This window comes from Microchirus variegatus (genome assembly GCF_963457635.1).
Source record: "Microchirus variegatus genome assembly, chromosome: 7".
In the NCBI taxonomy this organism is placed as follows: domain Eukaryota; kingdom Metazoa; phylum Chordata; class Actinopteri; order Pleuronectiformes; family Soleidae; genus Microchirus; species Microchirus variegatus.
In genome coordinates this window covers 1604070-1622750 of record NC_139808.1, presented here as the reverse complement: position 1 = coordinate 1622750, position 18681 = coordinate 1604070, and the positions used below count along the sequence as shown (strand labels likewise).

Genomic DNA, 18681 nt, shown 5'->3' with positions numbered 1-18681 from the left:
AATCCAAGGAAAGGAAAAAATCAATATGAGTCGGGCAGTTAAGTGCTGTATAATGTTACATGTGAGAGTATTTCTCATGTGGTTCGTACCATGGCTGTGTTTTTGACTTCAGATCTGTTTGTGATCCTCTGCACATTTGCTTATCTCAGTGTGAGAGGGCATTATAATTTCATGTGCATCATGCGGTATCTTTATTTCTAATAGTCTGACTATGATGCAGAAAAATGTCAAAGATCATTTCCAGCACTGAGCTGTTTTCTATTCCCCCTTCACCGATGCCCTTCACCTTGTCCTTTTCCAAGAGGAATGAAATAAATCATGTCTTTAGTATTTGTTTGGGTTTGCATCGTTTTGACAGCACTGGGATAAATGTGTCTTACAATCAGAGTTATAACCTTACAGCCTTTTCAACTATTTATCGCGCAGCCCTACATGGAATTAACAAAGACTTGTTTAACAAGCCTATCACAGTTTTGGAATGTGACATTGGCAATAATTCAATAAATAAAGTCTTCAAAAATTAGTGCTGGGCATGACGCGTTTCCACGACTGCTGACCGGAAAAAGATGCACGCGACGTCATGTTTACGTGACTCACGATTGTTAAAATGAGTCTCTAAAGTAACGCTAACCTTTAAAAACACAGTACAAAGTTACGCTGATGTTATTTGTAGCGCTGCTTTTTTTTTTGTAAGCACACTAACCAGCGCTAAAGGAGCTAACGGAGCTAACGAAGCTAACTGGTAAACGGTGCCTGGACGCCGGTGCCGCGGCACGTAAACAATTGTAATATGACACATTTAATAATGGAACAAATAAAGTTCTCAAAAATTAGTGCCGGGTATGATGCGTTTCCATGACGACCGACTGGAAAAAGACGCGTACGACGTCATGTTTGCGTGACTCCCGATTTTTTAAAACAAGTCTCTAAAGTAACGCTAAACTTTAAAAACAGAGGCACACATACGCAGTATGACCGCTCCAGTTCGACTGTAGGCGCGCTAACCGGCGCTAAAGGAGCTAACGGAGCTAACGGGTAAACGGTGCCTGGACGCCGGTGTACGCGGAATATGACACATTTAATAATGCAATTAATAAAGTTTTCAAAAATAATATTAAAGCACAAACATATCTTAAAATATATATATATACATATATACATATATACATATAGCCTATGAATACAACTGATAAAAACTACTACTGCTTCAGCCTATTCCTTTTTCAGTTATTGGCATAACTGTGTAAAAAGATCTTTGTTTACTTTTTATATGAAAGTAACCAAAATGAAGATATTCATTCATTCATTACTATGACTGACTTTTTGATATGTATATGTAGGATATAATGGCTCCTTCTCAACTTGGAGGTCCTGGATAAAACTTCTTTTAAATTGAGCTTTTATTGTTTCCAATAATACAACTTCGGAACAAGGGCCTTTCTGCAAGGAGTTTGCATGTTCTCTCCGGGTTCTACGATATGGGGATTAGGTGAATTGGTCACTCTAAATTGACCGTAGGTGTGAGAGTGTGAGTGAATGGTTGTTTGTCTCTATATGTGGCCCTGTGATGGACTGGCAAACTGTCCAGGGTGTACCACGCCTATCGCCCAATGTCTGCTGAGATAGGCACAGCACCCCCCAGGACCCTCTGGTGGAGGATAAAGCGGTAGATAATGGATGGATGGATGTTTCCATTAGCTGTTTAAATGTAGTTTGGTATAATGTTTTCATTGTGTAACGACGAGACCCTGAAGGAGGAACAGCAGATGATCGTGATTTCATTGCATCACGTTTGGTTTCTTCAGCCAAACGATGAGGCATCGACAGTAAACGCAGGTACGACCGCTTACACTGCAGTCAATGTCAGATGAGTGTTGAGCATGCGAGTGTGAGTGTGTAACAATACACAGATGTGTGTGTGTGTGAGAGAGACTGTTAAAAAAATATTACAGCAGCTTATGTGCGAAGTGAATCTCTGCAGCACAGACTCTCTGCTGACTCAGCCAGTGTGGCAAGAAGCGCCGCTCTCTTTGCTCCAGCTGATGAAGAAATACATTCACAGCAGTGGGCAAGAATGCAAATTTCCCTCCTTTCCAGACCTCTGAAGAAGAAATGAAATGACCTGCAAGAGGCTGCACTTGCTGATAGCGCATATCTGCCGTGTGCGGCGTCAGGGGCCAGCTGCTGCTTCACCGGTTATTGGTTTCACGCTTAAAGGGGAAATTACAGCTCCGCATTTGTGGGTCAAAAGAAAATGTGTAGCGTGAGGTCATGATCTTGACCCTTAAACCCACCTAATTATGTTCAGTTTAAATTGTGCAGAGATGAAGGATATACAGGCAACATTCACAGATAAGAGACAATGATATTAGTTTCACTCACAGTGTAGAGCTCATTGGTGACTTTCACCAGCTCCTCATGCATTTGCACCCCGATGTCTTTGCTCTGCACAGGAGGACAAAAAAAAAAAAAGGACAACAGTTGTCAAAAATGACACACAGAGAATAAAATAAGACATCAAAACGTTTAGAACAATTACTTCGCCGCGTATGAAAAGCCTTGAAGGCCACGTCGACAGTTTTATTCCGTACGTGAGCGACGTCGGCAGCAGGATTTTGAAAACGCTGTCAATACACTGCAGCAGAAAAAGAAAAAAAAAAAAGATCTAATATAGTGCACACACACACACACACACACACAAGTGGATAAAAATAGAACTGGGCAGTAACTGCAAAGCATTTTCCATGGAGAGAGCGAGGCTGCTCCAGCTCTCAGTTACAGCGCAGGCTAAGAGCCGACGGTGAAGCGAACACGTCCCCGTGACCGTGACACACACACACCCCCCCCCCCCCCGAGAGCGAGGAACAAAACCAAGACTGACGAAAAGGAAAGCCTGTCGACGGGCGTTGATTTACGGACGCAAGCGAAACAGTGACCGTGCACTTTCCCTTGTGACTAGAACTAAACGTGGGGGAAACAAACATGCAGCAGATTTTAAACTTCATACACTAGGCCACGTTTATTTTCTGCCACATGTTTATTAGATTATTAACAACAAGTCTGTGCTGCAGCTGAAACCAGTGACGCCGCGGCTTAACGGGATTTTTTTTTTTTTTTTTAGAGAACTTTGTCACGACGTAAGTTAACTAAACGCAGAGGGAGACAGTTTATACTGCAGACAGTTGTCGGCGCTGCTCTTTTGTCCTGGCTCTAGGCCATCCCATTCCCATCCAGGGGCTTCCTGCGTGACAGAGGAGAGAGCCCCCTAGAGGCCATAAATTACCGCCGGTTCCCCGCTGCTGTCAAACGACACCGATTCAAGATCCCAAAGGCGGATTTCTGCATCAACCACGAGCATCTGCTGCTCCAGAATGTATCAAACATTAGTCGTACAGTGTCTGAGCATAACCAGAGATACAAAACACACATATGTATGTACACATGTATACATATACACACACATATATATATATATATATATATATATATATACATATACATATACATATACATATATATATACAAACATATACATATAAACACATACATACATAAATACATACACATATGCATGTATACACACAAACACACATACACATACATATATATATATACGTATATATACACACACACGTTAACGCACGGCGCGTTTCCAAGACAACTGACTGGAAAAAGACGCGCGTGACGTCATGTTTACGTGACTCCGGATTGCTAAAATTAGTCTCTTAAGTTAACGCTAAACTTTAAAAACAGAGGCACACATACGCAGTACACCGGTACGCTAACGTTATTTGTAGCGCTGCTCTTTTCGTTTGATAAACAGACCGCTCCAGTTCGACTGTAGGCTAATGCTAACGGCTCTAACGGAGCTAACGGAGCTAACGGCGCTAACTGGCAAACGGTGCCTGGACTCCGGTGTCGCGGCACGTAAACATCGACGTCACGCGTATCTTTTTCCGGTCAGTCCTCATGGAAACTTGTCATGCGCTAACGCGCGTTAACCTATTGCGCAGCACTAATATACATATATATAAACAGAAATATATACATATATATATACATATATATATATATATATGTATATATATATGTATATATATATATATATATATATATATATATGTATATATATGTATATATATATATATGTATATATATATATATATGTATATATAGATAGATAGATAGATAGATAGATACTTTATTCATCTCACAGAGAAATTCACAGTTCAGCAGCTCCAGAATATGTTACAAGATATAAACATAAGAGGCATGCAATTATATGTACAGTCTAAATATAAACTGAACCATATGTTTAAAAAGAAATAATCAAAAAGATATAAAAAATATAAAGACGTTAAAAAGAATGAGATGAACATGTACATGTGTGCGTGCGTGTATGTGTCATGTATGAAGTAGATTGAAGAGTCTGATGGCATGGGGGAGGAATGATCTCCTCAGTCTTTCTGTGGAACATGTGTGCTTGTGTGTATATGTCATGTATGATGCAGATTGAAGAGTCTGATGGCATGGGGGAGGAATGATCTCCTCAGTCTATCTGTGGAGCAGGACATTGACAGCAGTCTGTCACTGAAGCTGCTCCTCTGTTTGTGTATGGTGCTGTGTAGTGGATGGTGTGGATTGTCTATGATGGACAGGAGCCTGTTGAGTGTGCGTCGCTCAGCTATGGATGTCAGACTGTCCAGTTCTGTGCCTACGACAGAGCCTGCCTTCCTTATTAGTTTGTCCAGGCGTGAAGCGTCCTTCTTCTTTAGGCTGCCCCCCCAGCACACCACTGAGTACAGGAGGGCACTCGCTACCACAGACTGGTAGAAGGTCTGTAGCAGCTTCCTGCAGACGTTGAAGGATGCCAGCCTTCTGAGGAAGTACAAACGACTCTGTCCTTTCCTGCACAGAGCATCTGTGTTGGTGGTCCAGTCCAGCCTGTCATCCAGCTGTACTCCCAGGTATTTGTAGGTGTGCACCACCTCCACACAGTCCCCCTTGATGAGAACTGGTTCTGGGTGCACCCTGGATCTCCGGAAATCTACAACCATCTCCCTGGTCTTGGTGGTGTTTAGGAGCAGATGATTGGTGTCACACCATTTGACAAAGTCCTGGATGAGCTCCCTGTACTCATCCTCCTTTCCGCTCTTGATACAGCCAACAATGGCTGTGTCGTCCGCAAATCTCTGCACATGGCAGAGCTCTGAGTTGTGCTGAAAGTCAGATGTGTACAGGGTAAACAAGACAGGAGAGAGCACAGTCCCCTGTGGCGCCCCCGTGTTGCTGACCACCGTGTCAGACCTGCATTCCCCCAGTCTCACATACTGGGGTCGGCCGGTCAGGTAGTCACTTATCCAGGAAACTAGGTGTGAGCCCACTCCCATCCCAGACAGCTTGTCCCTCAGGAGCAGAGGCTGGATGGTGTTGAAGGCGCTGGAGAAATCCAAAAATGTAATTCTCACAGCACCGTTGCCTCTGTCCAGGTGAGAGAGAGATCGGTGTAGCAGGAAGATGATGGCATCTTCCACTCCCACCTTTTCCCGGTAAGCAAACTGTAGGGGGTCGAGGGCGTGGCAGGTCTGTGGCCTGAGGTGATGAAGCACCAGTCTTTCCATGGTCTTCATCACGTGCGACGTCAGGGCCACAGGTCTGAAGTCGTTCATCTCTCCAGGATGGGGTTTCTTTGGGACTGGGATGATGCACGATGTCTTCCACTGCTGGGGAACCTTCCCCAGTCCCAGGCTCAGGTTGAAGATGTGCTGAAGCGGGTGACCCAGTTCCCGCGCGCAGGCCTTCAGTAGTCGAGGCGACACTCCATCTGGACCTGCAGCTTTGTTAGGGCGCAGCCTCCTCAGCTCTCCATATACCTGAGCTGCTGTGATCGTTGGTGGTGTGGTGGGGGGTTGGGAGTTGTCCTCATCTGTGTTTGTGGAGGCTTGTGTGAGTTGGGGGGTGAGGTGATGGGTGAGGGCAGCTGCATTCAGATGTGTGAATGGGATGGGGTGATCAAACCTGTTAAAGAACTGGTTTAACTGGTTTGCCCTTCCCACATCGCTCTCCATGGGGGGTTTTCTCTTGGAGCTGCAGCCAGTGATTGTCTTCATGCCCTCCCACACCTCCCTCATGTTGTTTTCCTGCATCTTTTGTTCTATCTTCCTCCTGTACTGCTCCTTCGCCTCTCTGAGCTGGACTCTGAGTTCCTTCTGTATCCGCTTGAGCTCCTGGGTGTCACCATCCTTGAAGGCCCTCTTTTTCTGGTTCAGAAGACCCTTGATGTTGCTTGTAATCCAGGGCTTGTTGTTAGCAAAGCAGCGTACAGTTCTTACTGGAACAACAACGTCCATACAGAAGTTGATATACTCAGTTGTGCAGTCAACCACCGCCTCAATGTTCTCATTGTGGGATCCATGCAAAGCATCCCAGTCTGTGGTCTCAAAGCAGTCCTGTAGGGCCAGTTCAGCCTCCGGAGACCACTTCCTGAATGAGCGTGTGACTGTAGGCAGCCTCCTCACTCTTTGGATGTAGTGAGGTTTTAACAGGACCAGATTGTGATCAGCTTTCCCCAGTGCAGGCAGGGGGGTGGTTGTGTATGCATCCTTCACGTTTGCATACATCAGATCTAAAGTCCTATTCCCCCTGGTGTTACAGTCCACGTACTGGTGGAAAGCAGTCAGTGTTTTGTCCAGAGTAACATGATTAAAGTCCCCAGAGATTAACACAAGAGCCTCTGGATGCTGTGTTTGTAGTTTAGCCACAGCGCTGTGGATGACGTCACGCGCAGCCTCCGCGTCTGCCCGTGGAGGAATGTAAACAATGACCACGATGGCGTGGCTGAACTCTCTGGGCAGGTAATATGGTCTTAAACTTACCGCCAGGAGTTCAACGTCCCTGCAGCAGGTGGAGATTTTAATCCTCACATGTCCAGGATTGCACCAGCGTTTGTTTACATACAGCGCGAGTCCCCCTCCTTTGCGCTTTCCACAGGCTCTTGTGTCTCTGTCCGCTCTGACTGTGCTGAACTCCGGTAGCTCCACGTTAGCGTCTGGGATGCTGTCCGTTAGCCACGTTTCAGTTAAGCACAGTAAACTGCACTCCCTGTAGATCTTGATGTTCTTTGTCAGCGCAGCCAGTTCGTCAATCTTATTCGGTAGTGAGTTCACATTCCCCATGATCATAGAAGGTACCGGAGGCTTGAATCTCCACTTCTTAGCTAGCCGCCTAGCTTTTAGCCTAGCGCCGGCTCTGCAGCCTCGGTACGGCTTCCTCACGTCCACAGGTAAACACGGAGTCACACCGATGCGGGACTTTGCTCTCAGAGTGTGTAAAAAGTTGCTCGAATACACGAGTCTCGGCGTAGAATAGTCCGTATCCATGGGATATACTAATAATAGTTTCAGTAGAAACCAAGAAAATTACCTTCAAGGTAGAAATAAAGAAATTTAAAGTGAGAACACCCGGAGCTGCTAAAAAGGCTGCCACTCGCGTCGGCGCCGGAAGCACAATCATATATCTATATATATATATATCTATATATATATAGATATATATATAGATATATAGCTGGTGCGAAATGAAACGAGTAGGAGCAGAGGCAACAGAGAACAAACTGTACATGATATTAAACATGACAATACGCGGCGTGGTAGAGGTTTAAAGCGGAACTAGACCGGAAGTTCCTATTATGGCTGTTTTTTTTGGTGTGTATCTGCGTCATTACCTTGTTTATAAAGCCCTGACGGTTCGAAACAAACAGTTCAGCCATTGCTGAGAACGTTGTGTTTTATTGTAATCTCGGGCTCAACGAGATCACTGAAAATCCCGTAAACGTTACGTAAGCAGCGGTTCTCCTGAACAACCGATCGTCCTGCTCCGGGCACTAGTCCGGGCACATCCGGTTGCGTACATTGAACCACAGAAGAAGAATAACGTCCGTTGTGGAGGTGTTTCACGAGCAACAGTGTCTTCTGACTCTGGGTCTGACTCCGGTTTAAAGTCATAAAGGGACTGCGGCGGGGAGTCGTGAAGAAGCTATTTTTAAACACTGTTAAAACAATGTTTTGATAATGAGTAGCAGTGCATCCACTGTTCCAGAGGGGGGCGCTGCGCTTCTGAGAGCTGACGTGATAGATTACGTCACTTCCAGATACCTGGCCAATCACAACACAGGTGGGAAGGCTCTACGCTGGCTGGCCAATCACAACACACTCTGTCTTCTCGGGCGAGATTTATGGCTAAAAATAGCGCGACTGACAAGCGCTTCGAAAAGGACAGATTTCAATCGGCTCGTTTACATCAACTAGGAGGATTTTAACCATAAAAACAACTTAATATATGTAAGTAGACCTCCATAACTCACATATATGTGCAACAGGACCACTCTATGTGACCTTTAAGTGAAGAAATCTAATTGCAGACACTCGCTCTACTCTCACAAAAACAAGCATCAACTATCAACTAGAAGGTTTACCAGAAGGATAAAACCCTAATAAGCAGCTTTTAAATGGAGTATGAAGAAGCAGCGGCCGCCGTTCTAAGTGTACGATAATTAGCGACTAATTTAAATTTTGACCGGTCACGTGAAAAGACAAAAACGTCAAATCTAGGAGTCACGGTTGTCTCGGATTAGCCCTCACAACGAATATATATATGAAAACTAATCTATCTTATGTCCCGATGTCGCCGCGGGCATCGGTCACAGACGATTCCCGCGACTGTGCGCGCGTTAGCAGCGACCAGGGGGTTAACGCTCGCCCTCCTCGTCCCCCTTTTAAATTCCGACGCTGACCTTTTTGAACAGTCTGATGACATCCTCGCCCACGTGCGCCAGCCGGACAATAACGTTGTTGTTGTAGATGTCGCTGAGCGTGGCGTGGTCTCTGCTCTCCCGTCTGGTCTGCTCCAGGACCAAATACCAGCAGTTCACCGTGGACAGCAGATTCTGGTCCTTTCTGAAACAGCCAAAGGAAGGAAAATACTGTTACAGTTATTGTCACGATTTAAAAAAAAACTATGAAAAACAACGATTAATTCGTTTGAGATGCGACTGCATCGGCGGATCTGTGATATCCAGACCATACAGTGCAGGAAAGTGGAGTTTTTTTCCGGAACCTGAGAAGGAGAAGTTTAATAACCGTCTCCTGATCAAAATCTTAAAAAAAAATAAACACTGAGATCAAGAGGTCATAACACATGTGGTGAAGAAAGCAGCACAGACACAGACACAGACACAGACACAGACACAGACACAGACACAGACACAGACACAGACTGAGCTGAGTGCACTTGCTTCCTTGCTCAGAGAAGCATGTGAGTTCAATTATCCTCACACCAAAGAGTCTGTTTGGCTTCTTCCTTTGGTCTCTCTTTTGTCGTTCCAATTGTTTGTTTGTTTTTTATCTTCTCACAAATGTGAGGAAATGGGAGTCATTACTTATGAAGCATCAGAGCCATATATATTTAAGACGTTCGTATTATATGAGACACAAATAAAACCAATAACCTGCAGATTTCCCAGTATTTGATCACAGCCACAGACAACATGGATTTTCAACGACCTAAAGTGTAAACAAACACGACTCTCTTTTTGTTAGGAGTTCCATTTTCATAAAGCAGAATTTAGACATGAGAAGTCTGGAAGAGCAGAATGCTTGAAGTAATTTATAAAAACAATATTTGAATTGACTTAGGATCCTGTACACTCTTAGAAATAAGGGTTCCAAAAGGGTTCTTCTACAAGGGCTGAGGTTCTACCTGGAACCATTTGCTTCCGAAAATCCCTTTCTGAAGAAAGGGTTCTTCAAGGGTTCTTGGTAACACTAATGGTTCCAGTAAGAACCATTTTGATCCAGAGAACCCTTTAAAACCCCTTTCCTGAATAAAGGGTTCTAAGGGACCTTTATAAAAAAAAAAGTTCTACCTGGAGCCAAAAAGGGTTCTCCTATGAGGACCAGCCAAAGAACCTTATATGGTTCTACTTTGCACTTTTATTTCTAAGAGTGTAGAAGTGAGGACAGAATTGAGGTGTACAGTTAGGCCCATAAATGTTTGGACATCGGCACAGTTCTCTTTATTTTGGCTCTATACACCACTACAATGGATTTGAAATGCTTTAACTGCACACTTTCAGCTTTAATTTGAGGGCATTTACATCCAAATCAAGTGAACGGTGTAGGAATTACAACACTTTCTATATGTGCCTCCCACTTTTTAGGGGACCAAAAGTAATTGGACAAACTAAACAATCATAAATCAAACTTTCATTGTTTAATACTTGGTTACAAATCCTTTGCAGTCAATTCCAGCTTGAAGTCTGGAAGGCATAGACATCACCAGACACTGGGTTTCATCCCTGGTGATGCTCTGTCAGGCCTCTACTGACACGGTCTTCAGTTCCTGCTTGTTCTTGGGGCATTTTCCCTTCATTTTGGTCTCCAGCAAGTGAAATACATGCTCAATCGGATTCAGGTCAGGTGATTGACTGATAACATTCCATATTTGCCTTAAAAAACTCTTTGGTTGCTTTTGTTCGTTTCATTTCAAATCCATTGTAGTGGTGCATAGAGCCAAAATAAAGACAACTGTGCCGATGTCCAAATATTTATGGGCCTAACTGTATGTTTTCGCCGGAGTTCGTCTGTCTATCTACTAGTTTACAACATAACTCACGGACGGATTTGGATGAAATTTCCAGGAAGTGTCCACGATGGGACCAGGAACAAGTGATTAAATTTTGGGCGCGATCCGTAAACGCTATCACTGGTTACAACACTCGCTGTCTGATCCAGGCGTGCCGGCACCGTGTATTTTGTAGGCACCGAGCTGCCTCGGTGGAGGTCTGCGCTCTCCGGGTGCTTTTCTAGTTTTTAATCTATGATCATGGACTTAAACCTGATTGACACACTGCATTTCTTTCTATGGACATGAAAACATAAAATTAAAAACAGTAAAAGTCCTCTTAAAACTGCCAATATGCAAAATATGTATCTTTGTTTGTTTGTCTAATCCACAATATAATCTAGGTTTTAAGAGTCTTCTTTTACTCCGACCTGTTTTCTGTCATAATTTTCAAAAACACTGACTTTTGTTTTTATTCTGGGACATTTTATAAAATAAATGCTTTCATATTTAATTTAAAAAGTGGGGATTATTTCTGGGTAAAACTCTCTCTCTGATCTTTTTCAGCAGCGTCCATAACAATCCATAACAAAACTCTCCTCAGAAACACTCGCTCATTAGCCGTTTCCACACACAGTCTCGTGAGATATAGACGTCGCATTCGGTTAAATGTCAGTTTCCTCTGCTTCATTAATGACTAAGTATGATGAGGTGGAAAACAAACAAAAACAAATAGCAGTGAAATCTGAAGAGCCACACGCGTCACCGAGATGACTTTTACGACGTGGGAAGATTAATGTACGACACGGACGACGTAGCAGTCGTCGATCCGTCGCGGTCGCAGTCGGCGAGTATGAATGTAGTCATTGAGAGTCAGTTAAAACGATGACTGTTTAATGTGACGGGGGAGAAAGAGAGAGAGAATCTGGGACAGTGATGGGGTGAGGAGGGGAAGTCATGCAATGAGTGTGTCTTGCAGGGTCTCCCTTCGAGGGGAATGCTTCATTAATCAGTGTCCTAGTGATGGGGAGGGAGCTCTCTGCCATGATTATGACACTTTATATTAGAAACCAGCCAGAGACAGAGAAAGACTTCTACTGAGTTAAACCAATGCCTGCATCCAATGTAGTTGAATACATTTGATTGACTTAAAGGGACACTGTGTAGTATTTATGGGTTTATATAACCCAAAATCCACTTTTTTATACATATTATGTGCTCCTGCATTGTCTAGTCGCTGTATAATAGTTTTTGTTTTATTTTCGTAGTGTTTCAAAAAGTCATGTAAAATAACATGGTCGCGGGCCGCGGTTGCATAGCCACTGTTAGCAGAGAGACGCCATGTTTCTACCGGAGCCTGTAAGGACAAACGCGAGAGAACAAATCAAGCGTCTCTTTACTTGTAGCAGAAGTCCCGCCTCCTCTCTCTCCGCTTCGTCTGCTACGGCCGCGGTAGCTCCGCCCTCTCCCTCGCCTCACGAACCTCATCTGCTGACACGGAGAAAGACGACGAGGACGACATTTGACCCTCTGAGGACACCGTAGCGCTCAGGGAAGGGAGGGGGTGAGCAGAGGAGCAGTTCTTTGTTGTAAATTTCAGCCTCTACTCTAGATGGCACTATAAACTACTTACTTCACCTTTAAACTGCGACTCCATTACTCAAACACTACTGTTCAAAAGTTTGGGGTCACTTAGAAATGTCCTTATTTTTGAAGGTAAAGCACTCTTTTTTCAATGAATATAACATTAAATGAATCATAAATACACTCTATACATTGTTAATGTGGTAAACGACTATTCTAGCTGCAAACGTCTGGTTTTTAATGTAATATGTACATAGGTGTATAGAGGCCCATTTACACTGTTCTAATGGTACATTGTGTTTGCTAATGGTGTTAGAAGACTATTGGATGATTAGAAAACCCTTGAAAACCCTTGTGCAATGATGTTAGCACAGCTGAAAACAGTTTTGCTGGTTCTTTGACAAAAAGGGCAAAATGATTATTTGGAATAAAAATGATTATTTCTAATCTTGTCAACGTCTTGACTTTATTTTCTATTCATTTTGCAACTCTTTTGATGAATATAGTAAAGAGTTTTAATGGAAAAGCCCAAACTTTTGAACGGTAGTGTATAGAGAAATGAAAATAATAAATCATTTTAGCCAGAGCTGCAACTAACGATTATTTTCCGCGATTAATCGAGTAGTCGTTTGGTCCATAAAACGTCAGACATTTTTATCAGTGTTTGTCAAACGTGGAAATGAAGATGTTCTCGAACGTCTTGTTTTTGCCCACGAACCGAAATGATTCAGTTTTGATGTAAAGCTGAAACGATTCATCGATTACTAAATTCATCGTCAACCATTTTGGTAATCTGTGAATCGGTTTGAAGCTTTTTTCATGATTAAAACAAGATTTCTGATTGTTTTAGCTTCTTGTGGAGCAAAGAAACAAAGAAATTATTCACATTTAAAAAGCTCAAACGGATCAGAAATCTTGTTTCAATCATGAAAAAAGCATCAAACCGATTCATTTAGTAATCGATTAATCGAGGAATTGTTTCAGCTCCAATTTTTATTTGGGCAAATAAACCTTATCACAAGGTCAATATTCATACACTAGTCGCTAGTTATCTTATTTATATTGTATGTATTCATCCATTTTATATTTACACCATCTTATCAGCCTGTTATCTATAAAAGTAAAGTTTAAAGCTGCTGTGTCCAACTTTTGGTGATTGTTTTGGGGAGAGTTCATTTGTCTCAGTTTGGCGTTTTGTGGACAGAAAAGATAAAAAACGTTATTTGTCTGCAGTTATATGATGATATATGACGATGAGCGCTAACTGACTGACTGACTGACTGACTGACAGCGCAAGAAACCTTCATTCAGTCGAATTCACGCACGCACGTACGGCCGCGTGATTTCATCGGTGGAATTCACTTCTGAAGACTTCTTTGTCTTCAATCGTTCTCCGACCCGTCGTCTGCAGCCGTCGATGCCTTTGCCTGGGTCTGTCTCCACATGAGAGAAATCACTCCCCGTGTGTGTGTGTGTGTGTGTGTGTGTGTGTGTGAGTGTGCGTGTGTTTGTGTGTGTGTGTGTGTGTGTAGCACGGTTAATGTTGCCAGGCGACACGAGAAAAGAATACAGAGAGCGAAAGAGAGAGTAGCGCGGAGCGGCTTCATCAGCTTTGTGTGAACTCATTTGACTGTGATTTGAATGTGTGACAGTGGGTCGATTTAAAAAAAAAAGTTACACAACTACAGCTTTAACTTTAACTCGTATTATTTATGATCACTGTCTCAAGTTCAAGCCCAAACTTTTTAGAACATGATCTAAAAAGCCACAGCTTGCTCCAGGCCGGTCAGAGCATCTGAGAAGTTAATCGTGGAGATTAATCAGATAAAGGAATCAGTGTTAGCCTCTATTGTTCCTTCCCCTCGGAATCCAAACTATTTATTTGTTGTGTGTGTGTGTGTGTGTGTCTATTGACAGGACAGAAGCATGAGAATGGGAATGAAAATGACAACCACAGAGAGAGAAAAAGACGGGGGGGGGGGGGGGTAAAGAGTCTGACCTAGTTGGGGGGAAAAACACAGCAGCCGGAGGCCACAAGCTTCCTTAGCTCTGGCTTCATTTCAGGTCAGTTCTTCTGCTTTCATCCCCCCCCCCCACCTCTCCTTTTGTCTTGGCTCGGCCCATTCTTTCTTCTCCTCCGTCTCCTGTTTCCATCTCTGTGATATGTCAGTGATCAGCACTAAAGTAGATATATTATACCCTATTTCTACAAGTTAACCTAGTTCCCTAATGAACATGTCTGTGACTTTCTTTGGTCAAAACACCTCAAGGACGAAGCACCACAGCAGTTCAATCACCCTGAACAAAACAGTCGCTTTTGAGTGCCTGTCTCTTTAAATATGCAAATGAGACACAGGAAACTACATCAGCGCCACTGAGGCTAACAGCAGTTAGCATTTGGAAAAGCCATCTTTATCGCCGTCATATGTAAAATGTTTCCACTGGACACGTAAATCCTCTGAGGCTGGAAGTTTGTGTAGAACTCTGTGCTGCACTGTGCAGCCAAGAATAAAACACTTTGCAGAATTCCGCTCTTCCGGATACTATTGCCCTCGTCTGCACTCTCACGTTTTTTAGGGACAAAGCAGAGCTCCGTGAGACAACAATTCCAGGAATGTCTCATTGTGACGTAGCAATGAGTGCGAAAGTCAACATCACGTGTTTTATCTCCTGTACTTAGACTGAGGAGGACCACGAAAACACGACTGAGTCATCTTTTTTTACACTTTGCCGACTCATAGTGCCTCCAGAATGACAAATATAAGTATTAAAATGATTAAGAATTTGATTTAGCATAATATGTCTCCTTTAAGGAAAATCTTCTTTTTTTTTCAATGAATATAACATTAAATGAATCAGAAATACACTCTATACATTGTTAATGCGGTAAACGACTATTCTAGCTGCAAACGCCTGGTTTTTAATGGAATATGTACATAAAATGTTACATTGCGTTTGCTAATCACGTTAGAAGGCTATTGGATGATTAGAAAACCCTTGTGCAACGATGTTAGCACAGCTGAAAACAGTTTTGCTGGTTCTTCGATTAAAAAGTTGATTTTTGCATAATATGTCTCCTTTAAAACGCCTAACACTTTGTTTGTCAGACGCGTTTGATGCAGTGCTTAGCAAAACACACACACACACACACACAGCGATGGGACTCACTTGAAGTGCTGGTGCTCTCTGGAGGTGCGGATCTTGGCAGCGTATCGCTCCGCGAGCTTGTCGAGGCCTCTGGAGTACTCGAGCTGGAGCTCCGCTTTGCGGCGGAAGAACTCCTGCAGGTCCTGCAGCAGCTGCAGCCGCGACTCGGACTGCTGCTCCAGACAACGGAACTGCTCCACCAGCTGGTTACGGATCTCTGCGTATGAAAAAAAAAACGGGAGAGCATCTTTAGAATAAACAGACTTATATGCTGGGGGCCTCACTTCTGCCTGCCAAATAGTGCCACAGGTACAAATATAAGGACAAGAGCTAATGAAACAACAAAGTCATCATAATTGGATAAAACTTGTTTGTCAAATTGCATCTTTGCATGATAGTGTGTGTGTGATGGCAGGGGAGGGAATGTGGGGGTGTCCAAGTGCTGGGGTAGCACACCATGTGCGTATGAGACGAGCACGTCTGATGATTGCAGCAGACAGCTCGGAAAATATAAAATAGGTCAGCTTCTAAAAATGCTTTGTGCTGAGCCATCCTTTAGAAAAGTTCATCTCTGGTTTTTCAGTGAGTCAAGACTACGGTTTTAAAAACACCATAAGAGACACAAAAAATGACACTGTTAAATATCGTTGGTGTAAATAAAGGACCAAGGATGGTGTAAATAAAGATATAGATACGTAATATGACAATATATAAGCAGTATTTTTAACTTTTTATCTGTAGAGATTATTTTCATTATCGATTAATCGGTCGATTACTTTCCAGATTAATCGTGTAATCGTTTAGTCCAGAAACTGTTGATCAGTGTTTTTAAAACCTCAAAAGGATGATGTTCTCAAATGTTTTGTTTTGTCCAAAAACCAAAAAATATTTTCGTTTTAACGATTTATTTCTTATATGGAGCAAAGAAACCAGAAAATATTCACTTTTACGAAGTCAAAACAATCAGATCTTCTTGTTTTAATCCTGGAAAAAAGCTCTGAACCGATCAAAATAGTTGACGATTTATTGTTTCAGCTCTAAGTTCTGTAGCATTGAGTTCACACTCTTAGAAATAAAAGTGCTAAGTTGAACCATATAAGGTTCTTCGGCTTGTCCTCATAGGAGAACCATTTTTTTTTTGAAGAACCTTTTTATAAAGGTTCCACCTGGAACCCTTTTGGAGGGTTCCACCAAGAACCCTTTTTACAACCCTTTATTCAGGAAAGGAGTTTTAAAGGGTTCTCTGGATCAAAATGGTTCTTACTGGAACCATTAGTGTTACCAAGAACCCTTGAAAAGGTAAAAGGGTTTTTCAGAAGCAAATGGTTCCAGGTAGAACCTCAGCCCTTGTAGAAGGACCCTTTTGGAACCCTTATTTCTAAGAGTGCAGAGCTGCAACTAGCGATTCTTTTCGTAATCGATTAATCTGACAATTATTTTCACGATTAATCAATTAATTTGATTAATCGTTTGGTGTTTGTCAAATGTGGAAACGACGATGTTCTTAAATGTCTTGTTTTGTCCACAAACCAAAAATGATTCAGTTTTAATGATTTCTTATGTGTTATGTGGAGCAAAGAAACAAAATAAATATTCACATTTCAACCGATTAATCGATTTTCAAACTAGTCGACGGTTAATTTAGTGGTTATCGATCAATATTCGATTAATTCTCTAACGTTCTGTAACACTGAGTGAACCAACCATCACATTCAAAAGGTAGAGTTACAAATACGACACAACTATGCTGAAAATCTTGTGTTGTCATGTTTTGTTGCTTATTTTTCCAAATGACCACAAAAATGACTTCCACCTGAGCAGCCTCTGTTATTACTATTACTGTAGAGAAGTGTTTCCAAAAACACCTCGGGGATCTCAGGTATAAACACGTCCACCGAGGTAATAACATCACTTTTATGGTTGTACATTAACGCCGAGAAGGATTACAGGTCACAGGTTTTATTTCATCTATATATACGCTTTATTGCGAGGGGGGGGCGTCATGAATCCGGTGGCTAAGTGGCTCGGGAATGTGCGACTGGAGCCGTTTATCAGTGAGTGACACACGGCTGAAGAACTCTCTCTTCTCTAAACGCTGATATTTTGTATGTCAATGATTGCAAATGCGTGCATCATATTCACACACACACACACGTGGGGAGGAGGGGGTTAAACAAAGCTTCTGTGTGAGAGACGGCTCTGACCGACTGTTTCAACCATGCATATGATTGTCGAGGAACGCAGTTGAAATTTATCAATGGGAGCAGACGGGGGAGAAAAAGCCTCCTTTGTCCGCTTCAAAAAATGCAGTTTCTCTGCATCTCAAAGAAAAGGATTTCAAGAATGCCTCCCACATCATCCGCGAGTGTGCGAGCGAGAAAGAAATATGAATGACAGTGCACAGAACACGGGGGAAAAAGGAGAGTAAATAAGTCGTCCCTTTGCTGACTGGAGAGCGAAGCACCCCCTCGTGGTCCCCATAGTTGTCCGGTTGCCTGGTTACAAGCCTCTGGAGGCATCTCAGTGGGAGCTGGCCAGTTCTGACATCAGTCAGTCTGTTTAGCATAATGGCCGAGGACAAGGGCAACTTTCTTCTTTCTTTCTATTTTTTTTGTATACGAAACACACAGTAAACAGCCTGTGCCGACGAACACGGCCGCCATCGAAACTACTAGTACTTCTGTTGGATCATTCTTAAAGCTCCCATAGAGCCGGAAGTTCCAATTAACGTAATGTTTTTTTGTTGGGGTGTATCTGCGCCATTACCTCGTTTTGGAAGCGCTAAAGTTTGGAAAACAAGCAGTTCAGCCACTGCTGGGAACGCTGGGTGAAAAAGCCAAGGCCATGGTTCTCGACCGGGAAAAAGGTGGCTTGCTCCCTCCGGGTCAGTGGAGAGATCCTGCCTCAGGTGGAGGAGTTTAAGTATCTTGGGGTCTTGTTCACGAGTGAGGGAAGGATGGAGCGTGAGATTGACAGGCGGATCGGTGCAGCGGCCGCAGTAATGCGGTCGTTGTATCGGTCCGTTGTGGTCGAAGAAGGAGCTGAGCCGAAAGGCAAAGCTCTCGGTTTACCGGTCAATCTACGTTCCTACCCTCACCTATGGTCACGAACTTTGGGTTATGACCGAAAGAACAAGATCCCGGATACAAGCGGCTGAAATGAGTTTTCTCCGCAGGGTGGCAGAGCGCTCCCTTAGAGATAGGGTGAGGAGCTCTGTCACCCGGGAGGAGCTCGGAGTAGAGCCGCTGCTCCTCCACATCGAGAGGAGCCAGCTGAGGTGGCTCGGGCATCTGTATCGGATGCCCCCTGGACGCCTCCCTCGGGAGGTGT

General features: G+C 43.3%; 1 protein-coding gene across 1 annotated transcript in view; it reads right to left on the bottom strand.

Moving 5' to 3' along the window:
- Nucleotides 1–15516, bottom strand: part of LOC310929500 (SLIT-ROBO Rho GTPase-activating protein 3-like) — a 43362-nt gene extending 27846 nt beyond the window's left edge. The window contains exons 1-3 of the mRNA XM_083892281.1: nt 15373–15516; nt 8792–8954; nt 2383–2445 (exon numbers count right to left, since the gene is read on the bottom strand). Of these exons, the coding sequence (XP_083748407.1) occupies nt 2383–2424 (42 nt within the window). The 5' untranslated portion in view covers nt 2425–2445; nt 8792–8954; nt 15373–15516. The remainder of the gene's footprint in view (nt 1–2382; nt 2446–8791; nt 8955–15372) is intronic.
- Nucleotides 15517–18681: the final 3165 nt, after the last annotated feature.